The sequence below is a fragment of the Salvelinus alpinus genome, chromosome 11, assembly GCF_045679555.1.
Source record: "Salvelinus alpinus chromosome 11, SLU_Salpinus.1, whole genome shotgun sequence".
NCBI classification, from domain to species: domain Eukaryota; kingdom Metazoa; phylum Chordata; class Actinopteri; order Salmoniformes; family Salmonidae; genus Salvelinus; species Salvelinus alpinus.
In genome coordinates, this window is record NC_092096.1 from 55,237,057 (window position 1) to 55,261,705 (window position 24,649).

The 24,649-nt window shown below is 43.5% G+C and overlaps 1 protein-coding gene across 2 annotated transcripts; it reads right to left on the reverse strand.

Moving 5' to 3' along the window:
* Window positions 1–270: 270 nt before the first annotated feature.
* On the reverse strand, window positions 271–14,488 carry epoa (erythropoietin a). 2 transcript variants are annotated; one of them, XM_071333627.1, is made up of 5 exons: window positions 13,997–14,488; window positions 3,026–3,156; window positions 2,751–2,837; window positions 2,447–2,611; window positions 271–1,367 (listed from the first exon to the last, which is right to left on the reverse strand). In XM_071333627.1, the coding sequence occupies exons 1-5, from the start codon at window positions 14,010–14,012 to the stop codon at window positions 1,212–1,214; spliced, it is 555 nt and encodes a 184-aa protein (XP_071189728.1). In that variant the 5' UTR covers window positions 14,013–14,488; the 3' UTR covers window positions 271–1,211. The 2 variants fall into 2 exon arrangements, with proteins under 2 accessions (XP_071189728.1, XP_071189727.1); XM_071333626.1 differs by lacking the exon at window positions 13,997–14,488 and adding an exon at window positions 13,519–13,948.
* Between the last annotated feature and the right edge of the window lie 10,161 nt (window positions 14,489–24,649).

Here is a 24,649-nt window from a genome sequence, read left to right on the forward strand (position 1 = left end):
ATATATCTACAGGAGACAGGACAACAAAAGTGATGCAATTATCACACAGACAAACAAACTTCCTCTTGCCTTTTTTTCATCCATCCTTTTTTTTAAATGAAAGAATAATATTTTGTATTTAAATACCAAAAGGCACTATGATAGAGGGGGCAAAACAACTGAAACAAACAGGACAAAACATGTACAAACATCCGTTCAAACATCTGCGCTGTGACCGTAAGACGTTCAAATGAGAACTGTCATTCACACAGATATTGTCTCGCACATACATACAGTTCATACAAACACACAGATCATTTATTCTATGAAGGGTAACAGACAGCAGTGAACAGTTGGATATTGACGTATACAAATATCTTTACAACATGGTTCAGTGGCGTTATATAGTGATTATGATTAACCGCTGGAGCCCAACTGCGGTCTCTAGTTCATAGTTACAGTATATCTCTCAGAATACCTTCGCCATGACAGTGAGTCGAGCTTAAATGTAGAACTATAAATAAGTAATTACAAAAGCAATATAAAATTCATTTAAGGACACTAATAAACAGCAGTTGGAAAAGTGTTGTGTGTTAAGAATGAGGCGGGCGGTGATGTTTGAAGAGTTTGTGGTATAGGCTAGGCCTCCTCCTCCTGGACTTTGACAGGCTGTCAATGCTGTCAGTCAGGTACAGTGCAGAACAACTCCAACAAGGTGTCATCAGGTGCAATCCACGTGGATTGTCCAGTGCTTGGCGGTGAGAACTCACAGTCCATGCTAAAACACACAGGCACGCTAAAACACACAGGCGCACACACACACACACACACACACACACACACACACACACACACACACACACACACACACACACACACACACACACACACACACACACACACACACACACACACACACACACACACACAGTACTGAAGAGTACTGAAGAGCCGTAGAGCAGTGCATTATATGGGCCCCATTCGTTGTTGAATTTTTCACCACATTCCTCCCTCATGTCAATATTCACAAGGTGCTACCTGCTCTTGTTCTTTTAAAGGTCCAATAGGAACTATTCTGTCCACATAGCTTCATTCTCTCCTGTGAGGATCTGGTCCACACACTCTCCTCTTTTAGACTTCTACCTGGCAACAAGCAGGGTCAATCGTGTAAGAGCCCGCCCCCCTTCCAGAGGGAGCTCCAATCAGTTCAGCCCTGCCTTGGAGAGCCCCAATCAGCTGCTACCCTGGTGGCAGATGGGTGCGTTGGACAGCAAGAGGTGCACCTTGCCTCGCAGGAAGTTAACGTGCACCTGGAGGAGCTCTGCAGCAGACGACACCTGCCATGTCTCCCCACCTCCAGCCACTCCCCCTGCTGGAGGGGTGTACTCCTGACAGGAAGAAAAAAAACACAGCGATGTGAAGGATCCAAGAAAAATCTTCATGTTATCCTAGTGCCCTCAAACTCAACTCTGAACCTCGAAGCAAGTTCCACTGCTTTTTAAAATTGTTTAATCAGGCACTGATTTAGACTTGGGATACAAGGTGGGTGTAAATCATTATCGGGTACAACAGAAAAACAGCAGGCTCTGGACCTCGGAGGGTAAGAGTTGAATACCCATGTCCTAGTACTTGGGAAGTGAACAGGCTGGAGATGAGTTGACTAATCCAAAATGTAATTTGACACAAAGATCCAGACGATTCAGTAAGCAGGGGTCTGATTACCATCATTTTTATAGTTACTTCATAATCCCTGTTACGTGGAAGCCATTACTACCTAACCCTGATAGTGCATATCAGCAGTAGGCCTATTTCACCAGGGTACAAGCCTTGGGCGATGTTTGTTTGATGTCTCTACTAAGAAACCTCTCAGTGGCCCTTGAGCCTGAATGTACAGATGGAGTGACTGGAGCGCCGTTAGTCTTTCCATGGCCTTGGCCTGTACCCAGTGAACTCTGCCTGCCTGTCAGTGACCTCACTGGTGGAAGCGATTGTGCTTGTTGTAATTTCTGCTACTATCTAAGAACCAGCCCCACTGGCGAGGGATTTCTTCGAATTTCTCAGACATGACAGTTCTTTACAGTCCGTATGACACAACCATACAGCCCCCCTTCCCCTCTTCCCCCCCTTCCCTCCACTAGCAAGCTCTACAGTGTGGGAATAGTAGTAACTGAGTCACTCAGGTTAAACCTTGCGTGTCTGTAGGAATGCATCTGCCTGGACAGGGCCCTAAGTGAACTAAAGATAGCGAACATTCCTATTCTTGTATCCAATAGCAACATCGATGTCATTCAATAATAACTACAATGAAATGGTGGGAATTACAGCACTGATTGATTACCTGTTCACCTGTTTGCCTGACAGTTATTTTACCTCAATATTCACCACTCTGTCCTCATGCCACAACCTCACTCTGCCATTGACCTTTGCCCTTTGCCCTTTGAACCCTGACCTCTGTGACCTAGCTCACCTGGATGTTGAGACTGCGCAGCACCTGTCCGATGCTGAAGATGTTTCTGAGGCTGTTGTCTATGTGGCTGTGCAGCGCTGTGTTGGCGACGGAGGTTCGTAGCGAGCCGATGGCCTGGTTTAACAGCCACAGGCCAGACTGAACCTCCTGAGCTTGCTCCAGTGCCTACAGAATCACACACAGACATAGTTCACCAGTTGACCAGAGCCATGTGATTTAGGTTGAAACCTCAATGGCCAAACTCTCTCTTTCTATGACTCTACAATGGGATAACAGTAGAGAGAGAGAGAGAGAGGGTACTCACATTTTTCCTCTCCCAGACGTTGAAGTCTACTTTGGTTTGGGGAACAGTGACGGGCTCTGCAAGACCAGATCCTTCTTTACATGCCAGCTGAGTGAGGGATCAGAGGGGGGTGGATGGAGAAGAGAAACGGGGCAAGGAAACATGGATAGATTAGAAGACAGATGGAGAAATGTGAGATGAAATGTGACTATTACTCTGACTATCTCTGTAAATAGCACCAGCTCATGGCCATCAAGAGGCCAGACCAGATGTGGATGTGGTGTGTAATGTCTCACCATGGCTGCCTCAGCATCTCTGGCCTCTTCAATGAAGTGTTTTAGGACCCGCGGGTCACAGATCGGACGCAGGGGGTTAGATAGCCCTGGTTTGGTCCACTCCAACAGCATCAGCAGAAAGGCAAAGAGTCCTACACACACACACACACACACACACACACACACACACACACACACACACACACACACACACACACACACACACACACACACACACACACACACACACACACACACACACACACACAGGGGCTTCAGCAAACACATTCCGTACACTCCGTACCATACCACCCATAACCAATTATAAACAATATGTAGCGTAACACCCATACACAATAGGGCAAACGTTATCGAAGGGGTAGGGGCTAAGGATGGATTCGAGCTTGGGCAACTAACTAGGTATAGACTGCATGGGTCTGTATAAACATGGTGGGTCAAATGCAATTCTGAACTGGCACAAGTATTGGCCACAAGCGGGACTTGGGATGTCGTATCCTTACACAAGGAGCTCCAACTACTTGTGCTGGTGCAAAGAATGACACATTTTCTTTCTTTATGTATATAATTAATAGCTGTAGCTAGGCATTTTTTATTTATTTGTATTTTTTACTTTTACCCATTTTTCTCCCCATTTTCGTTATATCCAATTGGTGTTTACTGTCACGATCGTCTTCGGGTGAAAGAGAGGACCAAGGCGCAGCGTGATATAAATACATCATGTATTTATTTAAGAAAGACGAATAACACTAAAACAAACTAAACAAAACAACAAACAGACGACCGTGAAGCTATACAAACAAATAAGTGCAGACACTGGCAACTTACACATAGACAATCACCCAAAACCTACCTAATGACTATGGCTGCCTAAATATGGCTCTCAATCAGAGACAACGATAGACAGCTGTCTCTAATTGAGAACCAATCTAGGCAACCGTAGACTTACATAAACACCTACAATGAACACAACCCCATGAACTCTACAAACACCCCCTAGACAATACAAAGACCCTAGACGAGACAAAAACACACAAACATCCCCCATGTCACACCCTGACCTAACTAAAATAATAAAGATAACAAAGATAACTAAGGCCAGGGCGTGACAGTTTACAGTCTTGTCCCGTCGCTGCAATTCCCCTACGGACTCTGGAGAGGCGAAGGTCGAGAGCCATGCATCCTCTGAAACACAACCCTGCCAAGCCGCACTGCTTCTGGAAACACTGCTTGCTTAACCCGGAAGCCAGCCGCACCAATGTGTCGGAGGAAAAACCGTCTAGCTGGCGACCGAATTCAGCTTGCAGGCGCCCAGCCTGCCACAAGGAGTCGCTAGACCGCGATGGGACAAGGAAATCCCGGCTGGCCAAACCCTCTCCCAACCCAGACGATGCTGGGCCAATTGTGCGCCGCCTCATGGGTCTCCCGGTCACGGCTGGCTGTGACACAGCCTGGGATCAAATCCGGGTCTCTACTGACGCCTAAAGAGCAGTGCCACTCAGGAGGCCGTGACTTGGCATTTAAACTCAGTGGCGTGTATTCAGGGATGCCAAGGGAAGCCAGGCTTCCCCCCAAAAATGGATCAAGAAAAAAATACAAAAACATGTAAAATAATTTATCTTTTGTCTCTGTGTTTTCATGATTTTCCTTCAATTTCAAGAGGCTGAATGTATCTCACCGGAGAATTCATCCAAGCGAGCGAAACTGTGGCTAGCTAGCTAGCTAAAATTGTCAATTTCCTAAATTAGCCATGGAAGAAGATAGGGATTTGGATTTGTGGTTTTACTCAATTCTCCGTACTGGCCAATGATTATAACGGTGATTCTGATCCAACCATAAATATGAATTCATGAATAGGAATGTATGAACATTGTGCCCCTGGACTGAGAGGATGGACATTCAACATGTAGCTAGATGTACAGTGCAATCGGAAAGTATTCAGACCCCTTGACTTTTTCCACATTTTGTTACATTACAGCCTTATTCTAAAATGTATTAAATATTTTTTACCACCATCAATCTATACACAATACCCCATACTGACCAAGCGAAAACACGTTTTTAGACATTTTCGCAAATGTTTTAAACAGAAAAAACAGAAAAACCCTATTTCCATAAGTATTCAGACCCCTTGCTATAAGAATCGAAATTCAGCTCAGGCGCATTCTGTTTCCATTGATCATCCTTGAGATGTTTATACAACTTGATTGAAATCCACCTGTGGTAAGTTCAATTGATTGGACATTATTTGGAAAGGCACAAACCTGTCTATATAAGATCCCACAGTTGACAGTGCATGTCAGAACAAAAACCAAGTCATGAGGATCAAGGAATTGTCCGTAGAGCTTCGAGATAGGTTTGTGTCGAGGCACAGATCGTGGGAAGGGTGCAAAAAAATGTCTGCAGCATTGAAGGTCCCCAAGAACACAGTGGCCTCCATCATTCTTAAATGGAAGAAGTTTGGAACCACCAAGACTCTTCCTAGCGCTGGCCGTCCGGCCAAACTGAGCAATCGGGGGAGAAGGGCCTTAGTCAGGGAGGTAATCAAGAACCCGATGGTCACTCTGACAGAGCTCCAGAGTTCCTCTGTGGAGATGAGAGAACCTTCCAGAAGGACAACCATCTCTGCAGCACTCCACCAATCAGGCCTTTATGGTAGAGTAGCCAGACGGAAGCCACTCCTCAGTAAAAGGCACATGACAGCCCACCTAGAGTTTGCCAAAAGGCACCTAAAGACTCTCAGACCATGAGAAACAATATTCTCTGGTCTGATGAAACCAAGATTGAACTCTTTGGCCTGAATGCCAAGCGTCACGTCTGGAGAAAACCTGGTACCATCCCTATGGTAAAGCATGTGGTGGCAGCATCATGCTGTGGGGATGTTTTCAGCGGCAGGGACTGGGAGACTAGTCAGGATCGAGGGAAAGATGAACGAAGAAAGTACAGAGAGATTCTCGATGAAAACCTGCTCCAGAGCGCTCAGGACCTCAGACTGGGACGAAGGTTCACCTTCCAACAGGACAACGACCCTAAGCCAAGACAATGCAGGAGTGGTTTCAGGACCAGTCTCTGAATGTCCTTGAGTGGCCCAGCCAGAGCCCGAAGTTGAACCCGATTGAACATCTCTGGAGAGACCTGAAAATATCTGTGCAGCGACGCTCCCCATCCAACCTGACAGCGCTTGAGAAGATCTGCAGAGAAGAATGGGAGAAGCTAATGTTGCACATGAAAGGAAGTTAGGCTAGCGAGCAAGCATTTTAGCCAGGTAGCCTAGGACAACAAAAAATAAAAGCGTGTACCGTATGACAGAGTAATAGACCATTTTGTCAACATGATGATGTCATTGGCGTTTCTCTGCAAGTAGGGTGAGACGACATGTTTTTTCTACTTGCACAAACGCACACACACACAAACACAAATCAGAACCATGGACAGCCAGATTATATTTAGCTTATGTTGATTGGACTAAATCTTTTTTATATATATTTTAGTTGTCACTGTATTAGACTAAGCATTGGTGATTTGATGATGTTGAAATTCTGAAGTTGAAATGGTGCCGGAATAGTGGAGGCGGCTCCTGTTTTCTTTGCAACTTGCGGTAACTCTCTGTGGTTCTAAATCAATAGTTGTTTAGTGGTCTGAAAAATGTCGGGAAACATTAACTTGCTTGACCATGCTGTAGGTCATGTTGCATGCAATATGCTTTTGTGGACTTCACCAGACAGAGGGTCCTCTCCGGTTTTGTGATGAAACAAAGGTGTGGTTCAATTTATTCTGCCACTGTGTATTCGTATTGTTTGGGCCTTAGGCCTATATATCACGGTTGTGATATGAACTAGCAGGTTATAGAACAAACAACGTAATTATCACAACATGTATCTTGTAATATGGCTTTTTTTCCTGGCTTGGCTTCCCCAGTGATTTTACCCACGCACTGCTACTGTTTAAACTACATTATCATGAAATAAATGCCATTTACTTGGAGCTATGCTAGCCTATGCATGTGCGTGTCATCCTCTCTCTACCCAGCCCACTCTGGCTCTATTCATCTCTCATAATTCTGTCTACATCCCTTTATCCCAAATCAAGTCATTTTCCCTGTCTCCCATCGTCTGTAGCATCCCCTCCTCCATCTCCTTGCCCCACATTTTGAGCCCATCTCCTAGTCCTTTGCGAACCCCTCTGAATCTCGGAACCTATGAAGAACACACGAACCAGTCACACAGGTTAGTCCTCAGTCAACCGAATCCTTTGACACCTGAACTGTTGTTTCCGGCTCTGGCCGTAATACTGTGCCACAGACTGGACACTGTACAGTAGCTATGCTCTCCACAGCTTGCTTCTCCAGACAAACAACTACTGTTCCATTCAGTTCATTTAATTCACACTGTAGAAGAATAACACTTTGAATTGGGAGTTACTTGGTACACCTGACTTGCAAGCAAGGCAATGGGTCTTGCCTGTTTGGGATCCGTCATCCAGAACATGAGATCAGACGTGGCCCTGGACACACACGGAGTGGCTCGCATTCCACGAGGTTCCATGTCAATCAGGCAGCACCATGCTACTGTACAGAGCACATAACAGTGCTTTTGTGGATATCTGCGGTCTATGTATTACTGAACTTCATGCATAATGGGGTCATGCGTGTTCTTAGTGTGGGAGACGTGTGGTATTTCTAGTGACAGCCTGGTAAAAATGGGCTCAGCAGGCCTTTCCATACATTCAGTCTGCAGGGCACTTCTCCTAGTGCAAACCGTTCCATATGAATAGTGGTAACCCCTATGGGTTACACTGACAGCTCTATGGAGTTGTTCCACACTGCTGCAGGTCATTTGGACATCCCGTTGAATGAGCTCTTTCACTGCAGCCTGACTGTGTGACGCAGTGAGATGCTACGGATTACAGACAGCCCTCCAAGCCTTATGCCAGGTCAGACACTGGAAACCTCCGCAGCTGTTTCCCAGGAACGATTTTGTTGTGGTTTTCAGCCCAATTTTAGCCAATTATTTGGGTTTAGGCAGTTTATACATAGAGAGTTGGCTTATCAAGCAAGATGTCTGTTTTGAACAATGAATGAGTATAAGTGACCTGCGTTCCACCAGATGATGTGCTGCGTAGCCCATTGATGTTTTTCTATTGATTCATATTTACTCCATTTTGGCTGTGGGATGGCTGGAGCCCCTTTGAATTAAGAGACAGGGATTCACAGAGGCAACCTTTTACCCCCTCTTACAACCTGACACGTAGGATGCTTCTCCCTGACACGTAGGATGCTTCACCCTGACACGTAGGATACTTCACCCTGACACGTAGGATGCTTCACCCTGACACGTAGGATGCTTCACCCTGACACGTAGAATGCTTCACCCTGACACGTAGGATGCTTCACCCTGACACGTAGGATGCTTCAACCTGACACGTAGGATGCTTCACCCTGACACGTAGGATGCTTCACCCTGACACGTAGGATGCTTCACCCTGACACGTAGGATGCTTCACCCTGACACGTAGGATGCTTCAACCTGACACGTAGAATGCTTCACCCTGACACGTAGGATGCTTCACCCTGACACGTAGGATGCTTCACCCTGACACGTTGGATACTTCACCCTGATACGTAGGATGCTTCACCCTGACACGTAGGATGCTTCACCCTGACACGTAGGATGCTTCACCCTGACACGTTGGATACTTCACCCTGATACGTAGGATGCTTCACCCTGACACGTAGGATGCTTCACCCTGACACGCAGGATGCTTCACCCTGACACGTAGGATGCTTCACCCTGACACGCAGGATGCTTCACCCTGACACGTAGGATGCTTCACCCTGACACGCAGGATGCTTCACCCTGACACGTAAGATGTGTTTGGGTGTACAGCACCAGACCACGTCCGCCTGGTAGGCTACCAACCCTGGGGGCTTCTCAAAGAACCTCTTTATATTGTCTGTCTGTGTTGTCCCACTGTGCCAGAATTGAGCCAGCTGTAAGCACTGGCTTATCTGCGTCGGCTCTCCATCCACCCCCTCACCACCTACTGGAACCTCACACTGGCCCCGTGGAGATGAGAAACTAAACCTTTATTCAGTCCAATGTCCAAAGCCACAGAGACGATAGTCCTGCGATCCATTGTGACATAGCTACGCAGCTCTGAGTCCACTTCCTCTTCCAATTAAAATGTGGGTCATTCAAAATAATGACAAACTTTTGCTGACATATGATGGGGCTCCCTGGGTGGGGGTCCCTGGGCAAGAAAAGGTTGAAGACCCCTGTTCTAGAACGGACGTGAACATGTTTTTGGACTGATAAGCATTTAAGCCAGCAGCAGTAGTGTGTGTGTGTGTGTGTGTGTGTGTGTGTGTGTGTGTGTGTGTGTGTGTGTGTGTGTGTGTGTGTGTGTGTGTGTGTGTGTGTGTGTGTGTGTGTGTGTGTGTGTGTGGGTGGGTGTGTGTGTGTGTGTGTGTGTGTGTGTCTGCACACGCATGCGGGGTTGTCTGTGTGTGTGAAGTATACAGATAAACCTATGCAGTATACACATATGTTTAACCCCTTCCAGGTACTTAGGGAGTAGTGACACAATGTAATGACAGGACAAAGTAAAGTATTAATTGCACTATAACCTTACACCTCATTCCATTCTGAGAGGTTGTGGGTGAAAGGAGCATAACTGACCTCATTTAGGGCGGTATGTCTAAATACCACACCCTTCTATCACTCTGTACAACAAGTTGACAGAGTGACCTTTGCCATTGCCTACGTGTGAAGGTGAAGGAGAGTGTGTGCACTCACTTACTAACTCACTCTCAGACTCCCTCACTGGGTGACTCGGCAATACTGACCAATAGTCTACGCTGCATGTCTGCCAGCCACGAGCTGAGCACCGGGACTCTGAGTCCAGGAAGTTGGACAAATGTAAAGGTAACAGGACCAGTGCCAACAGCACCAAATGCCAAGATTTGACTTCTATATTTTGCCTTTCTATGGTCTAGTTCTGTGCTGTGCACTGATTATGCACCTTGGCAAGCACCAGACTTAAAGTGTGGCAGACTAATCTCCCAAAGGTCACCTAGCTGTCACTGATGCTCTCTTATGAGAGGACTTTTATTCCAAATTCAATCAACGCTTGACGTTTAATCATTCAAATGACTTCTACATGACCTTGGTTTATTCTCAAGGTGAACTCAGCACTTCAATCCAATTGGGAAGAGTGACAGAGAAATGATGTATAATGACAAACTACACTGACAGGCTTTTCTCTTAGACTCTTAGTCTAAGATGAATGCACTAACTGTAAGTCACTCTGGATAAGAGCATCTGCAAAATGACTAAAATGCTTTTTTTAAATTGTAAATGAATGTGAAACGTTTTGAGTAATCAGCAAGCAGGTCACACTGATATGACATAATTTCCTGTGAGGAATCCCAATGTAATGCAATGTCAAAGGGTGGAATCCTGAACTTCCTCTGTGGAAATCAATTTTCTGCTAAATGATCCTTTGAGAAATGTAAAGTCATCGCATTCTAACATTAATCAGCATTAACTAGAAGCCTGACTTCCTCGCTGCCTCAACATTGCAGAGTCATGCTACAGTTAACTAACAGGAAACACATCCATTTCCTTATTCATGGTAAGTAAATAGCCTTGTCAGAGTCAGAACGGCACATAGGACAGGAGCCTCACTCTCCTGTTAGCGTGAGGCATCTTGATGTACAAGCACACCCCCTGGACAGGACGTCAGTATATCGCAGGGCAGGGCCTTACCCCCAATCCATCAGCCCAACCTTCCAATCTCAGAGAGGAAACTGTAACCATAAGGCTACTGAGTTGGTTGGTACTCATGGTATAGTGAAGGGTAAAAAAGTACTCACATATGAATTTGTTAACCATGAGGCTTTTGATAATCTTGAGTGGCTCTTTTCTATTCAAAACTTTGGAAGCATTCAACTTTCCATCTGAAATAATAGAATTCATAAAAATATGATATAAATATCCTAAAGCAAAAAATACACTAATAATACATTATCTAATAAAATTGCTTTAGAAAGAGCCATGAGACAGGGATGTCCTCTCCCCCCTCCTGTTTGCACTGGCAATTGAACCGCATGCAGAAATAATTAGACAGGACCCAAATGTAACAGGTATCTGTATTGGTAAACATGAATACAAACGAAACTTATTTTAGTTCATATTCATGACGATCTCCTGATACACCTGACTAATATTGAAAACTTAATGCCCCCTTGTTAAAAATATTTGCGTAATACTCAAAAATCTCAGGATATAGGGAAAATAAAAATAATAACGCATGAGCTACAGCAATCCCTTAAGTGGACCACAAAAAACATGAAATAGGATGCTTGATAAGTGACAACAAACAACAAATCTATAAAGATAGCCTAATCCTGTTACTCAACAACGTGAAAGCAGATCTAAATGGAAGAATCTCAGCATAAACCTTACAGGTAGAACAAACCTCTTTGAAATGACGTGGCTCCCAAATTTTTTATATTTATTTTCGGTAATACCAATTACCCCACCGAAGACATTCTTTTAAAAAGTATACTAGGCCATAACATACTTCATATGGGAAAATAAAACTCATGGAATGAATAGGAAAGTTTTACATGCCCCTAAATCTGAGGGTGGTTTTAACTTTCTAGTCTTGGAATTGTATCAATTTGCCACCCAAGCTTTTACTTGCAACATATAGTTAAATGCACTAAAGAGGAACAATGGGTACATATTGAAGATGCCGTGGACATCCCCAGAATCCTTTCACGTGTCTGTTTTCAAAGGATGGAGCTAAGAACATTAACAACCTCATAGTTAAAGAACACTATAACAAGATGGGAAAAAGTTAAATGGATTCGACAAAAACCAATATCACTCACTAAAAAGCACACCCCTATGGAACAATCATTGGATAGCTTTTCAGAATTCACAGATAAATTGGCCTGGAAAACTAAAAGCATAGAAACCATAAAGTATATGGTAATAGTAAATACAATTATTTCCACGACAGAAGTCAGAAACTCATATGATTGGTAAGATTTACAAAACCTTGCAGAGATCCTTTCCAACTGACAATCTCTTAAAATCTATTTCTAAACTATTGGAACAAAATTACAGTTAGCAACATTTTTAATCCAGTATAAACTAATGTATAGAATGTATCATACAATTGACAAATTTCACAAATTCTACAGCACACTAGCAGAGTCATGTCTTAAGTGTAAAACTAACAATGACTCAATAATGAATGCCTTCTTAGAGTGCTATAAAGTCCAAAAGTCATGGGCAGAGTTAGAATGCTGGCTGTCAGAAGTTTTACAATGTAAATGTACTTTTTATCTGTCTATCTGCATATTTCAAGACATGGCATAGCCTATGAGGTTCGGTGAGATACCCAATGGGTTGGACAATATTATTTTTGTCACTTACATTACCAGTCAAAAGTTTGGGCACACCTACTCATTCAATAGTTTTTCTTTATTTTGACTATTTTCTACACTCTGTAAGGGCTATTTGACCAAGAAGGAGAGTGATGGAGTGCTGCATCAGATGACCTGGCCTCCACAATCCCCCGACCTCAACCGAATTGAGATGGTTTGGGATGAGTTGGACTGCAGAGTGAAGGAAAAGCAGCCAACAAGTGCTCAGAATATGTGGGAACTCCTTCAAGACTGTTGGAAAAGCATTCCAGGTGAAGCTGGTTGAGAGAATGCCAAGAGTTTGCAAAACTGTCATCAAGGCAAAGGGTGGCTACTTTGAAGAATCTCAAATCTCAAATATAATTTGATTTGTTTAACACTTTTTTGGTTACTACATGATTCCGTGTTATTTCATAGTTTTGATGTCTTCACTATTATTCTACAATGTAGAAAATAGTAAAAATAAAGGAAAACCCTGGAATGAGTAGGTGTGTCCAAAGTTTTGACTGGCACTGTACAGTATATTGAAGAAGCTATTACTTAAATGCTGGAAGTCAAATGATACTCTAAGGTTAAGACAATGGAATAATCAAATGCTTCATTATTTAAATATGTATTGGAATTAGATTTTTTTTCCAAATTATTTTCTTAGTGATCCCCAATCAAGCGCAACATGGTAGTTGTACCAGCATGCAGCTTCAAATTCAATACTCAAACTTGTGTGGCTCAGGGAGACATGTGCGTAATTCTCTCCACTGAGCTGGAACCGCGGGGATAAAGCTCCTCCATGCTTCGCCTCATTAGGCTAATAATTCGGAGACTTTACGCATGTAGGCTAGCTCAGTTGAGCTCTTCGCTGTGTCAAAACCTCTATGTGAAAATAAACTACTTTTACTGTAATTAACTTCCACTAGCTCACTGCTCACATCATGTGGACATCGAAATGCTCACAAAACACTTATACATTACTTGGGCTACATAGCCAATTATTATTCCGAAAATGTGGATATAATATCTTAATTCGGTTATAATATACCAAGTAATTATAAAACGGTCTTACCTCTACTTGAATTGTGGAACATTTGCAAAGCAGTGCGGCATCGTTTAAACACATCGCGCGAAATGATCAAATATGTTCACACACTCCTCAACAGGTATTGCAAAGGACATCCGTCCATTTAATCCCAACCATGCCCAGAGCACTTGTCCGCATTCTCCAGACGCTGCATGTGGAGAGTTTAGTGCTGCGTGCATCTCCCAGTCAGAGCCAAATGCAGTAGCCCCCGGCTCCTAATCGGAGCAAGGATATATCAGGCTTTGTTTGCATCACTGATTTTGGCAACCTGCTAAAACGTTTATTTACCTCCCCTCCGCAATGCGATAAAAACGATTCAGCCGATAGGGACGCGCACACACTCTTTACGCACCAACACAGACAAGAGCAATAAACCATCAACTCAGGTCATCCTTTGCCAAACCATTAAAATATTCAACCCCAGGAGAAAAACACTAAAGCATTAGGACTACTAGTTACTCACTGGGTGGTAACTCCATATCGGAATCCGCATAGTTCCTCACAGGATCCTCGCTGTTTCGTCTATATATACCATTAATTGCAACCGAAGCTCTTTTATGGATTTGTCTGCACTTATCCGGTAGTTGTTTCTACAACTGATCCGTTAGATTTTTGTTATTGATGACAATGAAAATAAAGTTGCATTGTCCTGTGATGACTATCTGAACGACTTCCGCTGTTATGGGTCAATTTTTTTATTTGATTGTCATCCAAATAATATCCATGTTTTCAAACAATAGTCCCCAAATGTAGCCTAAATCACGTCTCAAAGAAGCAAGGAGGGACTTCCCATTCACTCATTATCTATGAATAATCCCCTGTACACGCTTTCCACTTGGCTGACTACAATTTCTACAGAAATTACATTTGTAAACGATGGATCAAATATTCCTAATTTTTGATTCACTGGACACAGTGACATCCTTTGTAATCCTGGTATGCAAGTGTACCAGAAGTGCCGGTGTGCCATGGTGCGCTCACAGACCAGAGCGTCACAAAAGTAATAGCCTTGTCCTAGAGTTTTATGTCAGTAATTCCGTTATTTGCCTGTTGATGGAATTTCTCAGAGGTCTTTTGTGTCAACATCTTTAAACTTTGTTTAGACGCCGACAACTCCCACCCAGTTTTGTTGACGCAGCGGTCGTCTCCCCGGATTGTAGCCTGATGTCTGGGAGACACAGCCACGCGTGGCGGGGGTGGGGAGGCTTTCCTGGAGCCCCCCGAGGTTCCTGTCCAAAGATGTTGGTCACTGTGCTTCCTGCACGTTCACAGCAGCCGCAGCAGCATCAGGTGACACATCAGCACAATGGGGAACCAATGTCTTTGCTCTCAGATGTAGATGGCCTCCTCTTCAGTCAATCAACATGGACATGGTCAACATCAACAACATACATCTTTTTTTAAATCCGCGTTGTTTTCACGTAATTTCAATAACAAAAAATACGACGTTGAAACAACGTGGAATACTGATTGGATTGGCAAAAAGTAATTAATTTAAGGGAATTCCGCTATTTTTTACCAAACCTTTCACTTAAATTTCTGATTTTTTAAATGTTGATTTCATGTTAAATTCACATTAGTTGACTATCAGCCAAATGTAAATCAAAACTATAGTTTGAACTGATGTCTGTGCCCAGTGGATTGTGTGCACTGTAAAATAATTGTGTGCACCATTTAATAATTTCACCAACATTCACGTGATGAATAAACTTGCGTAAGACATGTAGACTTGTGTTGGCTCCCCTAAGTTAAAGGCTTCAACGCAGTGGGCTAACGTTGTTTTCAGTTGCATATAGGCTATGACCCTGATTTGATACCCAGACAATCACATAAGGAGGTCCAAATAGTTTATACCTGGTTTGAACTTCAGTTATTCAATACATCCTAAACCCTGATTAATAAGGCTATTATCATTTAAGGAGTTTTATTAAGACTCTGTAATGACATTTAGGTTGTTGCTCAGAAGGAAACCTATCATTGTTGACATACTTTGACATATAGTACTTGGCTCACATCCAAATGAACTAGGTTCAGGTACTCAGCATCTGTATGAATCATTTGGGAACTAAGTTAATTTTGGTCAAAAATGTGAGACGTGATACAATGATAATAACGTTACATAACATACAGGCAAGTAAGCCTCTTGAAACGCAACAGTAGCCCATACCTACTTGTAGTTACAAGCAGTGTCCATGCCAACACCGAAATAGAATCCATGCCTCAGGAAGATGCAGAGACACTTTCAAGGAATCTGAGTTCAACGGGAGGCCGAGAGTCCACTCCGCAAGTTTGCAGACAGCATTCTTAGAAATGTTTCCTGCTGATATAGTTCCCTTGTGTTACAATCAAACACGTAATATGCGCTAGTAGCTCTGTTTAGTACGATTACTCATTTAAATGACTATGCTAGTTTGTGGGATTTGCCCAGAGGATGTTTCTCAGAACACTGAGCTTATTCTGGAGATCCCCTCGCTCTCACCTGGCCTGTGGGGCCCGGGCATAATTGTTACTGTGGTCGTGCGTGCATGTATGGGGGTGTGTGCACTTACAGTATGTTTGTACAGTATGTATAATATGCACGTGAACATGTATGTGTCGAGAGTATCGGATTTCCCTGTATTTGTTTTAGTAAAGCAGTAGGATCCGCGAAGCAATCAGAGAGTGACACCTGAGAGCGCACATTCAACCATACCACTACTTCCTCTGTGACATAAAAGGCTCTCATAGACCCTTAATGGTGTGTAACTCATGACTTACAGGAGGACTTTGCTGGAAAGTTCCTGTACTTAGGTCCCAGTGGGTTTTAAAAGGATTGAGGACAGGCCCCATATGGGGCCCCAGTTAAACACCACCAGAACACCGTGTTAATTAGCTCCGGTAAAGATGCCTTTGGAGCACTTTCAATGTACCACCCATGTGTAATGGGCACCATCTATCACACCAATAGAGCATTATAACACTTGCTATAAGCATTCATAACAGCTCATGGATTCTTATAAAAAGCCTTTAAAAATGCCTTTAAATATACTTGGACTACATTACACCCACATGGCTCATTAAAAGTGATACTGATGTTCGGTCTGCTCCGTCTGATCATTTACAAGCGATAAATATAGTTTTTTTTTCACCTCCTCCTCAAATAGGTCCAAATCCTATTGAATAATGACTGGCCCCAAGACCGGCAGTGTTGGAAATCACACGAGGCTGCTGAGGGGAGAACAACTCATAATAATGGAGCAAATGAAATGAAATAGCATCAAGCACATGAAAACCATGTGCTTGATGTATCTGATCCAGTTCCACTGATTCCGCTCCAGCCATTACCACGAGCCCGTCCTCCGTCATTAAAGTGCCAATCTTTAATAGACCTTGTATTATTCTAGGTATGAAGAGGATTCAATAAGATGTATTTATTTATTTAAACTTTATTTAACTAGGCAAGTCAGTTAAGAACAAATTCTTTTTTTACAATGACGGCCTACCAAAAGGCAAAAAGGCCTCTGGCGGGGACAGGGGCTGGAATAAAAAATATATATATATATATAATACAAAACACACATCAGGACAAGAGAGACACCACAACCCTACATAAAGAGAGACCTAAGACAACAACATAGCATGGCAGCAACACATGACAACACAGCATGGAAGCAACACCACATGACAACAAGATGGTATCAACACAACATGGCAGCAGCACCAGTTAGGAACACATTATTTTAAATGATCAAATTCGAAGAAAACTTGCTAAGAAACAGGGTTCAATAGTGAAGTAGACTGTATAGACCATCTTATCACAAGGTCAAACTACTGTATGTAATTCCTGTCACAATTCATTAACGCCATTGGGCCATTTGATTTTGGCATCATTTCAGACTTTCTATAAATGGAAGGCCCCAGGTGTGAATTTCTCACCCACTATTGCTGTAAAATGTTGCATAGCAAACAACTTGTGGGCACCTTGGATATTACAGGCTACAAAGGACAGGTGGTTTACAAAGCACACCTTCACATAGACATGCAGTGAGCATCAAAGATAATCCACGTGACTGGCTGTGCAGTCTCAATGTCTCTTAACATTGTCATGGTTGTCAGTCTGGCCTGGGTCCACGGCTTCCTGAACTGTTTGCTCAAATCAAACTCTGGGCTGTTTGCTTATGCCTGAGCCAAATTGAGAGAGGGGGGAGAGAGAGACAAGGTACGTGCTGCGAGCCATGTGTCAAGGCTGGGGGCTGGGGGGTGTCCCCGTCTTAGTGACTCCATGGCTGGGACCTACGTTGCCGTTGCATTAGGAATGATTTAAAAGGGAAAGAGGGACGAGCCCAAGGACACCCACCTCCCCTTGTTGTCAATAAACAAAGACAGCCAGGAGTCAGGGAAAGAGAGCGAGAGAGACAGAGGGAGAGAGAATCCACAACATAGTAAACAGCACCAGTGAAAGTGCATGGCGGCAGTCTTTCTCCCTGCCGCTGGGAAGACAGCCAGATAGGTCTGCCTTCTGCAAGTCAGTCCACTGGCGCGACACAAGACAGGAAACTCACAGGAAAGAATGGGGGGGACCAGAGAGACAGGAGCCAGGTCGGGGACAGTAAGCCTGTCGGAAGTTATTGTTTTCGGACCAACACAGGCGTCTGTCCGCAGTCGAAGAGTAATCTTCCAGTCGGGTCAACCCTGGGACAGGTTCCACTTATGTCATGACCCCTCCAATAGGGATTTTCTGGGACAGGAAGCCCCGAAGCTCGTCACCACAAGAGTCGCATTGTGTCCTGCTTGTAATAACAGTAGCAAGTAGTTATTTAATACATTTTATGAACTTCCTTATTCAATGACCTTAATTTGATACCTATGGGCCATGAGGAACGGGAGGAGACTAACCTTTTGGATGTAAACAATGCTTATGATAACTATCACAACTACCTCCCCACGCTGTAAGTCATTTTGTGGATGCCAGACACACTTCAACTGCATTGAATGGGAATTGATGGAAATGATGTAAAAATGTACCACTAGCCACTTTAAACAATGCCACTTAATATAATGTTTACATACCCTACATTACTCATCTCATATGTATATGTATATACTGTACTCTATATCATCTACTGCATCTTGCCATCTTTATGTAATACATGTATCACTAGCCACTTTAAACTATGCCACTTTATGTTTACATACCCTACATTACTCATCTCATATGTATAGACTGTACTCTATACCATCTACTGAATCTTGCCTATGCCGTTCTGTACCATCACTCATTCATATATCTTTATGTACATATTCTTTATCCCTTTACACTTGTGTGTATAAGGTAGTAGTTGTGGAATTGTTAGGTTAGATTACTTGTTGGTTATTACTGCATTGTCGGGAACTAGAAGCACAAGCATTTCGCTACACTCGCATTAACATCTGCTAACCATGTGTATGTGACAAATAAAATTTGATTTGATTTGATTTGTATGTGACAATCTCACAGTTCCCACCACGCATTTCTTTCGATGCATAAGCTGGTCTCTCAACCGGCTACAGCGATCCTCTTCTCGCGTGATGATAAGTTGTATATTTGTCCATCTCTCCTCTGTTCTGTTCAGTCTCCATTTTAGTCTCCATTTTACCAAGTTTTGTTTCCAGTTCCACGGCAAATGGGAAACAAACAAGAACCAACAAGGCTAGTTCGTGCTGGTTCCTCTACATAATATAACTCTCTCTCACCCCTCTAGTGTGTGGTATTCTATGGCCCGGCTGCCATGGTCTCACCCTGACCTGCAGCCCGAGGCGTCATGGCGATGGTCGAGGAGGTGAGGCTCGTGCTTAACGCCACAATAAGGGACCATCGGCCAAAAGAGGAAATCTGACCTGCTGTTTGGCAGTCTCTACAAACCGCCTTCCCCTGTGGCCTAGCCAACCACCCTGACCTCGAGCCACCCCTGTTGATTGTTTAAGGAAGAACCTCCCCACACACACACAGCTATAAATACCTGGCGGCTCTTCAGCAAAGAGGATTTGAATAGACTGAGAAGAGCCTCATCTACTGATAAACAACAACTTGGTCTGAGACAGGTTCCACGTCGCTAGAATAGCCTTTTTACTCTGGCAGGAAACACAGCAGAGATACAGTATGCTTGGTGTTTAACTCTGTCACTCCTCCATAGACCTAACCTTTTCTGTAATAATAATGTGAATAAATAATAGACCGTTATATTACTGTATGCTCCTGTACGGGGGGAGCCTACTTTTAGTATCATCCTAGGGTTTGGAAATGTGCCAAGTCTACTAGGGTCCCGAACTGTGCCAAAAGAGAGATGAAATCCCTATGACTGTAAGCAGTACAGGGCTGAGGGCTCGCGCAGCTGTTCAAACTTCCCAGAAGCCCCGATCTCATAGCCTAACATGGCATAATAGAAAACACACTCCAGTCTAAACGACCCAGCACAACACAGCTGTTTCATCTGCTAGTCCAGTGCCAATTCCCTTAATTCCTTTAACAGGGTGTAGTTGGTCAAGAAAGACAACACAAACACGTGTGGCACTTGAGGCGTGCAGGCAACACTATTCAATTGATCAATGGAACAAACCCAACAAGTGTAACAAACTAACAACAATGAATGGATCATTTGTTCAGGAGTTGTGGTGCAGTGGTTGGACACGCTTGATGCTCTCCTTAGCTATGGGGCCACAGAGGTCCCTATCTGAATAATCTTTTATCTATAGCGACATTGAGGCCCCGGTTCATTGACTGAACCCTGAGCTTTCTAACCACTTTAAGGATTTCATGGTTGGAGTTGGCTCTATCATCCAAACTACGATAAGATCACCAAGTAAGTTCAGGAGTAAAGATTTGCTTAACAAGTCACATAATAAGTTCCATGGAGTCACTGTGTGAAATAATAGTGTTTAACATGATTTTTTTTTATGACTTCCTCATCTCTGTACACATACAATTATCTGTAAGGTCCCTCAGTCAAGCAGTGGATTTCAAACACGGATTCAACCACAAAGACCAGGGAGGTTTTCCAATGCCTTGTAAAGGAGGGCACCTATTGGTAGATGGGTAAAAGAAAAAAGAAGCTGACATTGAATATCCCTTTGATCATGGTGAAATTATTAATTACACTTTGGATGGTGTGTCAATACACCCAGTCACTACAAAGATACAGGAGTCCTTCCTAACTCAGCTGCTGGAGAGGAAAGAAACCGCTCATGGATTTCACCATGAGGCCAATGGTGACTTTAAAATAATAAAAGGAGAAAACTGAGGATGGATCAACAACATTGTGGTTGCGCCACCATACTAACCTAATTGACAGATTGAAAATAAGGAAGCCTGTACAGAATAAAAAAATTCCAAAACATGCATCCCGTTTGCAAAAATGTCTAAAAACATGTTTTCACTTTGTCATTATGGGGTATTGTGTGTAGATGGGTCAGAAAAAAAGCGAAGTAATCCATTTGGAATTCAGGCTGTAACACAACAAAACGTGGAATAAGTCAAGGGGTTATGAATCCATTCTGAAAGCACTGTAAATCACATCTGAAGCTGTAGACAAACAGTGAGTTTCTCCAGCAGACAGGATTTAAAGCAAATACGAAGCTACGGAGGGGAAGACATGTTTAGCCTCTCAGTTGTTTGTTAAAATGACTGTTTTCCTTTCTTTTCACAATGGGGGTATTTTGGTGAAATTGTTGAAATTCCTGGCTTTTCCCGGAAAGCACAGACCACGATTTTATGGATATGTTCAGTTAAGCATAGGTAGATACATAACATGCAGTATGTTAAAATAAAACTCTGGCAGTACTTAATACATATTATTTAACCGTCTTTATTTAGGAATAAAATATAAGTGTGACCTAAGAGGGCGTTTCCCCACCACACCACAACCATGGAAATAGTCACACTACCTGATCCATCTAACCACAGTATAGTTCACCACCTGTGGGTTTTACCCAGTTTCATTTCAAACACCACATGCTTTCAGGCATGATTATTCATCATCCCAACATATTCTTATCACATAGGTTATTTTATCACTGCATTTTGATTCTATTATCTTAGCTTGACACCTGAAGTAACTCAAGCTATAATCTTTGGAAGGCTGTCCAGCGATAGAAAGGTGACCCCTTCAATGGGGTTGGGTAGAGTCTGTAGTGGCCACATTGTGGTGTAAGGAAACAGCAATTGTCATTACTATGCAGTGGACACCAGCCATGCCAGCATATCATTCACTAATCACCCCAAGGAGGATAACCATTAATAGCCTATCCAATTAGTGAATATAATTTGTCGATATTATGCCAACTTGATCTAGCCTCTCAGTCTTGTAGACATATGTGAAGCTGTGAGCTTAAAAGAGGAAAGTAACCTGTTTGCAGCAGGGATGTGCCGGGCCCATCACTATCAGTTTTCTAAGGTCCCACAGTTGGCAGTGCATGTCAGAGCAAAAACCAAGTCATGAGGTTGAAGGAATTGTCCGTAGAGCTCCGAGACATTATTGTGTCGAGGCACAGATCGTGGGGAAAGGTACCAAAACATTTCAGCAGCATCGAAGGTCCCCAAGAACACAGTGGCCTCCATCATTCTTAAATGAAAGAAGTTTGGAACAACCAAGACTCTTCCTATAGTTGGCCCGCCCTGCCAAACTGAGCAATCGGGGGAGAAGTGCCTTAGTCAGGGAAGTGACCAAGAACCCGATGGTCACTCTGACAGAGCTCCAGAGTTCCTCTGTGGAGATGGGAGAACTTTCCAGAAGGACAATCATCTCTGCAGCACTCCACCAATCAGGCCTTTATGGTAGAGTGGCCAGACGTAAGCCACTCATCAGTAAAAGGCACATGACAGCCCGCTTGGAGTTTGCCAAAAGGCACCTAAAGGCACCTAACACAGGCTTGTTCCTCTCTGTGAGACACTGTCCCATGCGTTCCAATGCATTTGTAGCTAGGCACAGAGAGAGGGTCAGAGTTCCGTGTGACAACAAAGTAGTCCACTTAGATCGTCAGAGGGATGCAGCGAGCCTTACACCCTGGCCTCCAACAACACTGGCTCCCCCTGCTGGTACACAGTGGAGGTACGGGCGCGCTCCATTCACCTGTTGTAGAGAGGAGTCAATGGCCTTGTCTGAATACCTATTCTTGCCTTCTAAATGGTAGACATTTTGGGTATGTCAAAAATGTAATGGCTTATTTGCTCCGTGAGGCTTATTTGATAGAATATACGTTTCGTAATGCTTAGGTTGTTACGAGTGTACTGATACAAGTAGGACAAGTGACATCCTGTCAACTTTGAGAAAAACAACTTTATATCGGATTTGTGCGCATGTTGTTCACACGCGTATCTGCACTCTCATTGGCTAGAATGGTCCCACCTGATCTCTCCTCTTCCCGACTGCCTCCGTTGTTAACGTATTTTCATTTTTAGAGCGGCCAATCGATAATCTTCTACGACTCTATTCAGGAAGAAAATCGTCATTCGAGACCCACGTGTGTTTGACAACAGCTGATAATTAGATATGGTGACGCGCTGTACCAAAATTAACCAATGTCGGGAATCAACGAAATTGCGCAGTAGATTATGCATTCTCGGTATGGATGAGCCTAGTATGTGGATTTTTTGTTGCTTACTTCATTCTATTTTCTTAAACAGTACGTTATAAGTAGTATGTAGTACGATTAGTACACAGTATGCAGTTTTAGTAAGTAGTTGGCAAGACATATTTCAAACTCAGCCATTGTCTCTCTGTTGTTTGGTCCTTAGTCTAAATTACATGGTTACCTTGTGAAGTGGTAATACGTGGTGTAGTATGACAGATTCATAATTCCATCTTCAACTTCAAAATAGCGAAAATAAATTGTATTTGTGCTATTGTGTCAGTGGTTGTGAGCTCATATCCCAGCCCTTAGTAAGTTTCACCATGCATGATGTGTAGAGAGAAGTGTAGCAGCCACATGGCACTGATGGTGGTCATGGGCATCAATGTTGAATCAGCAGCTCCCCACTCACTTTGTTTCCTAAGAAACAAAAGCTATGAAATATGATAAATCTTTGTCTCCTTAATGACCATCTGAGAGTGAGCTACAATGTGGACTGTAAAAGTCATGTTTTTTTCTGTGGTTTCCTATGTGTGCCATTTTCTTAATTAGAATGTACCTCAACATATATAATTCACTACCATCATGCCACTCAGGACTCACTTTTTATAGTGGCACTCGATGGGTATGACGGTTTTAACCCTTCTGACTATCAGGCTGCCACTGAGGGTGGGGAGAGAACACATGCCAAGAGAGAACACCAGTTTGTTGGAGTACATCAGCCATTCCCCATTTACCTGCAGGGGATGAAGAAGCATTGGCTATAGGCCTACAACATCCTATAATTTCATATGTTTTGACAATTTAAAGAGTGCATTGTCACTTAAATTGCCTACATTACAGACAGAAACTTATTTGCCATTGACCATTAAAGACAGCCAAAAGAATAGTGAGACAGACCAAACTTTCTCATATAAAAGCTGCCACAATTTAATGTGTTATTTTTGTTTTTTCATTGCTACACTAGGCTACTTACTCTGGACTCACTGCCACAGTCCTGGGCTGGGTTTTCCAAAAGCCTCATGGCACTAAAATCCTCTTTCGTCAATTTAGTTTCAATAGAATTAAGATTATTTTAGTTCTAGGATGCTTTTGGGAAACCCAGGCCAGACCAATTCAGATGTAGATGTAACAGTATAACTTTACGTCGTCCCCTCGCCCCGACACGGGCGCGAACCAGGGACCCTCTGCACACATCAACAACGGTCGCCCACGAAGCATCGTTACCCATCGCTCCACAAAGGCCACGGCCCTTGCAGAGCAAGGGGAAACCCTACTTAAGTCTCAGAGCAAGTGACGTAACTGATTGAAACGCTACTAGCGCGTACCCGCTAACTAGCTAGCCATTTCACATCCGTTACACTCACCCCCCTTTCAACCTCATCCTTTTTCCGCAGCAACCAGTGATCCGGGTCACGGCACCAATGTAACAGTATAACTTTACGTCGTCCCCTCGCCCCGACACGGGCGCGAACCAGGGACCCTCTGCACACATCAACAACGGTCGCCCACGAAGCATCGTTACCCATCGCTC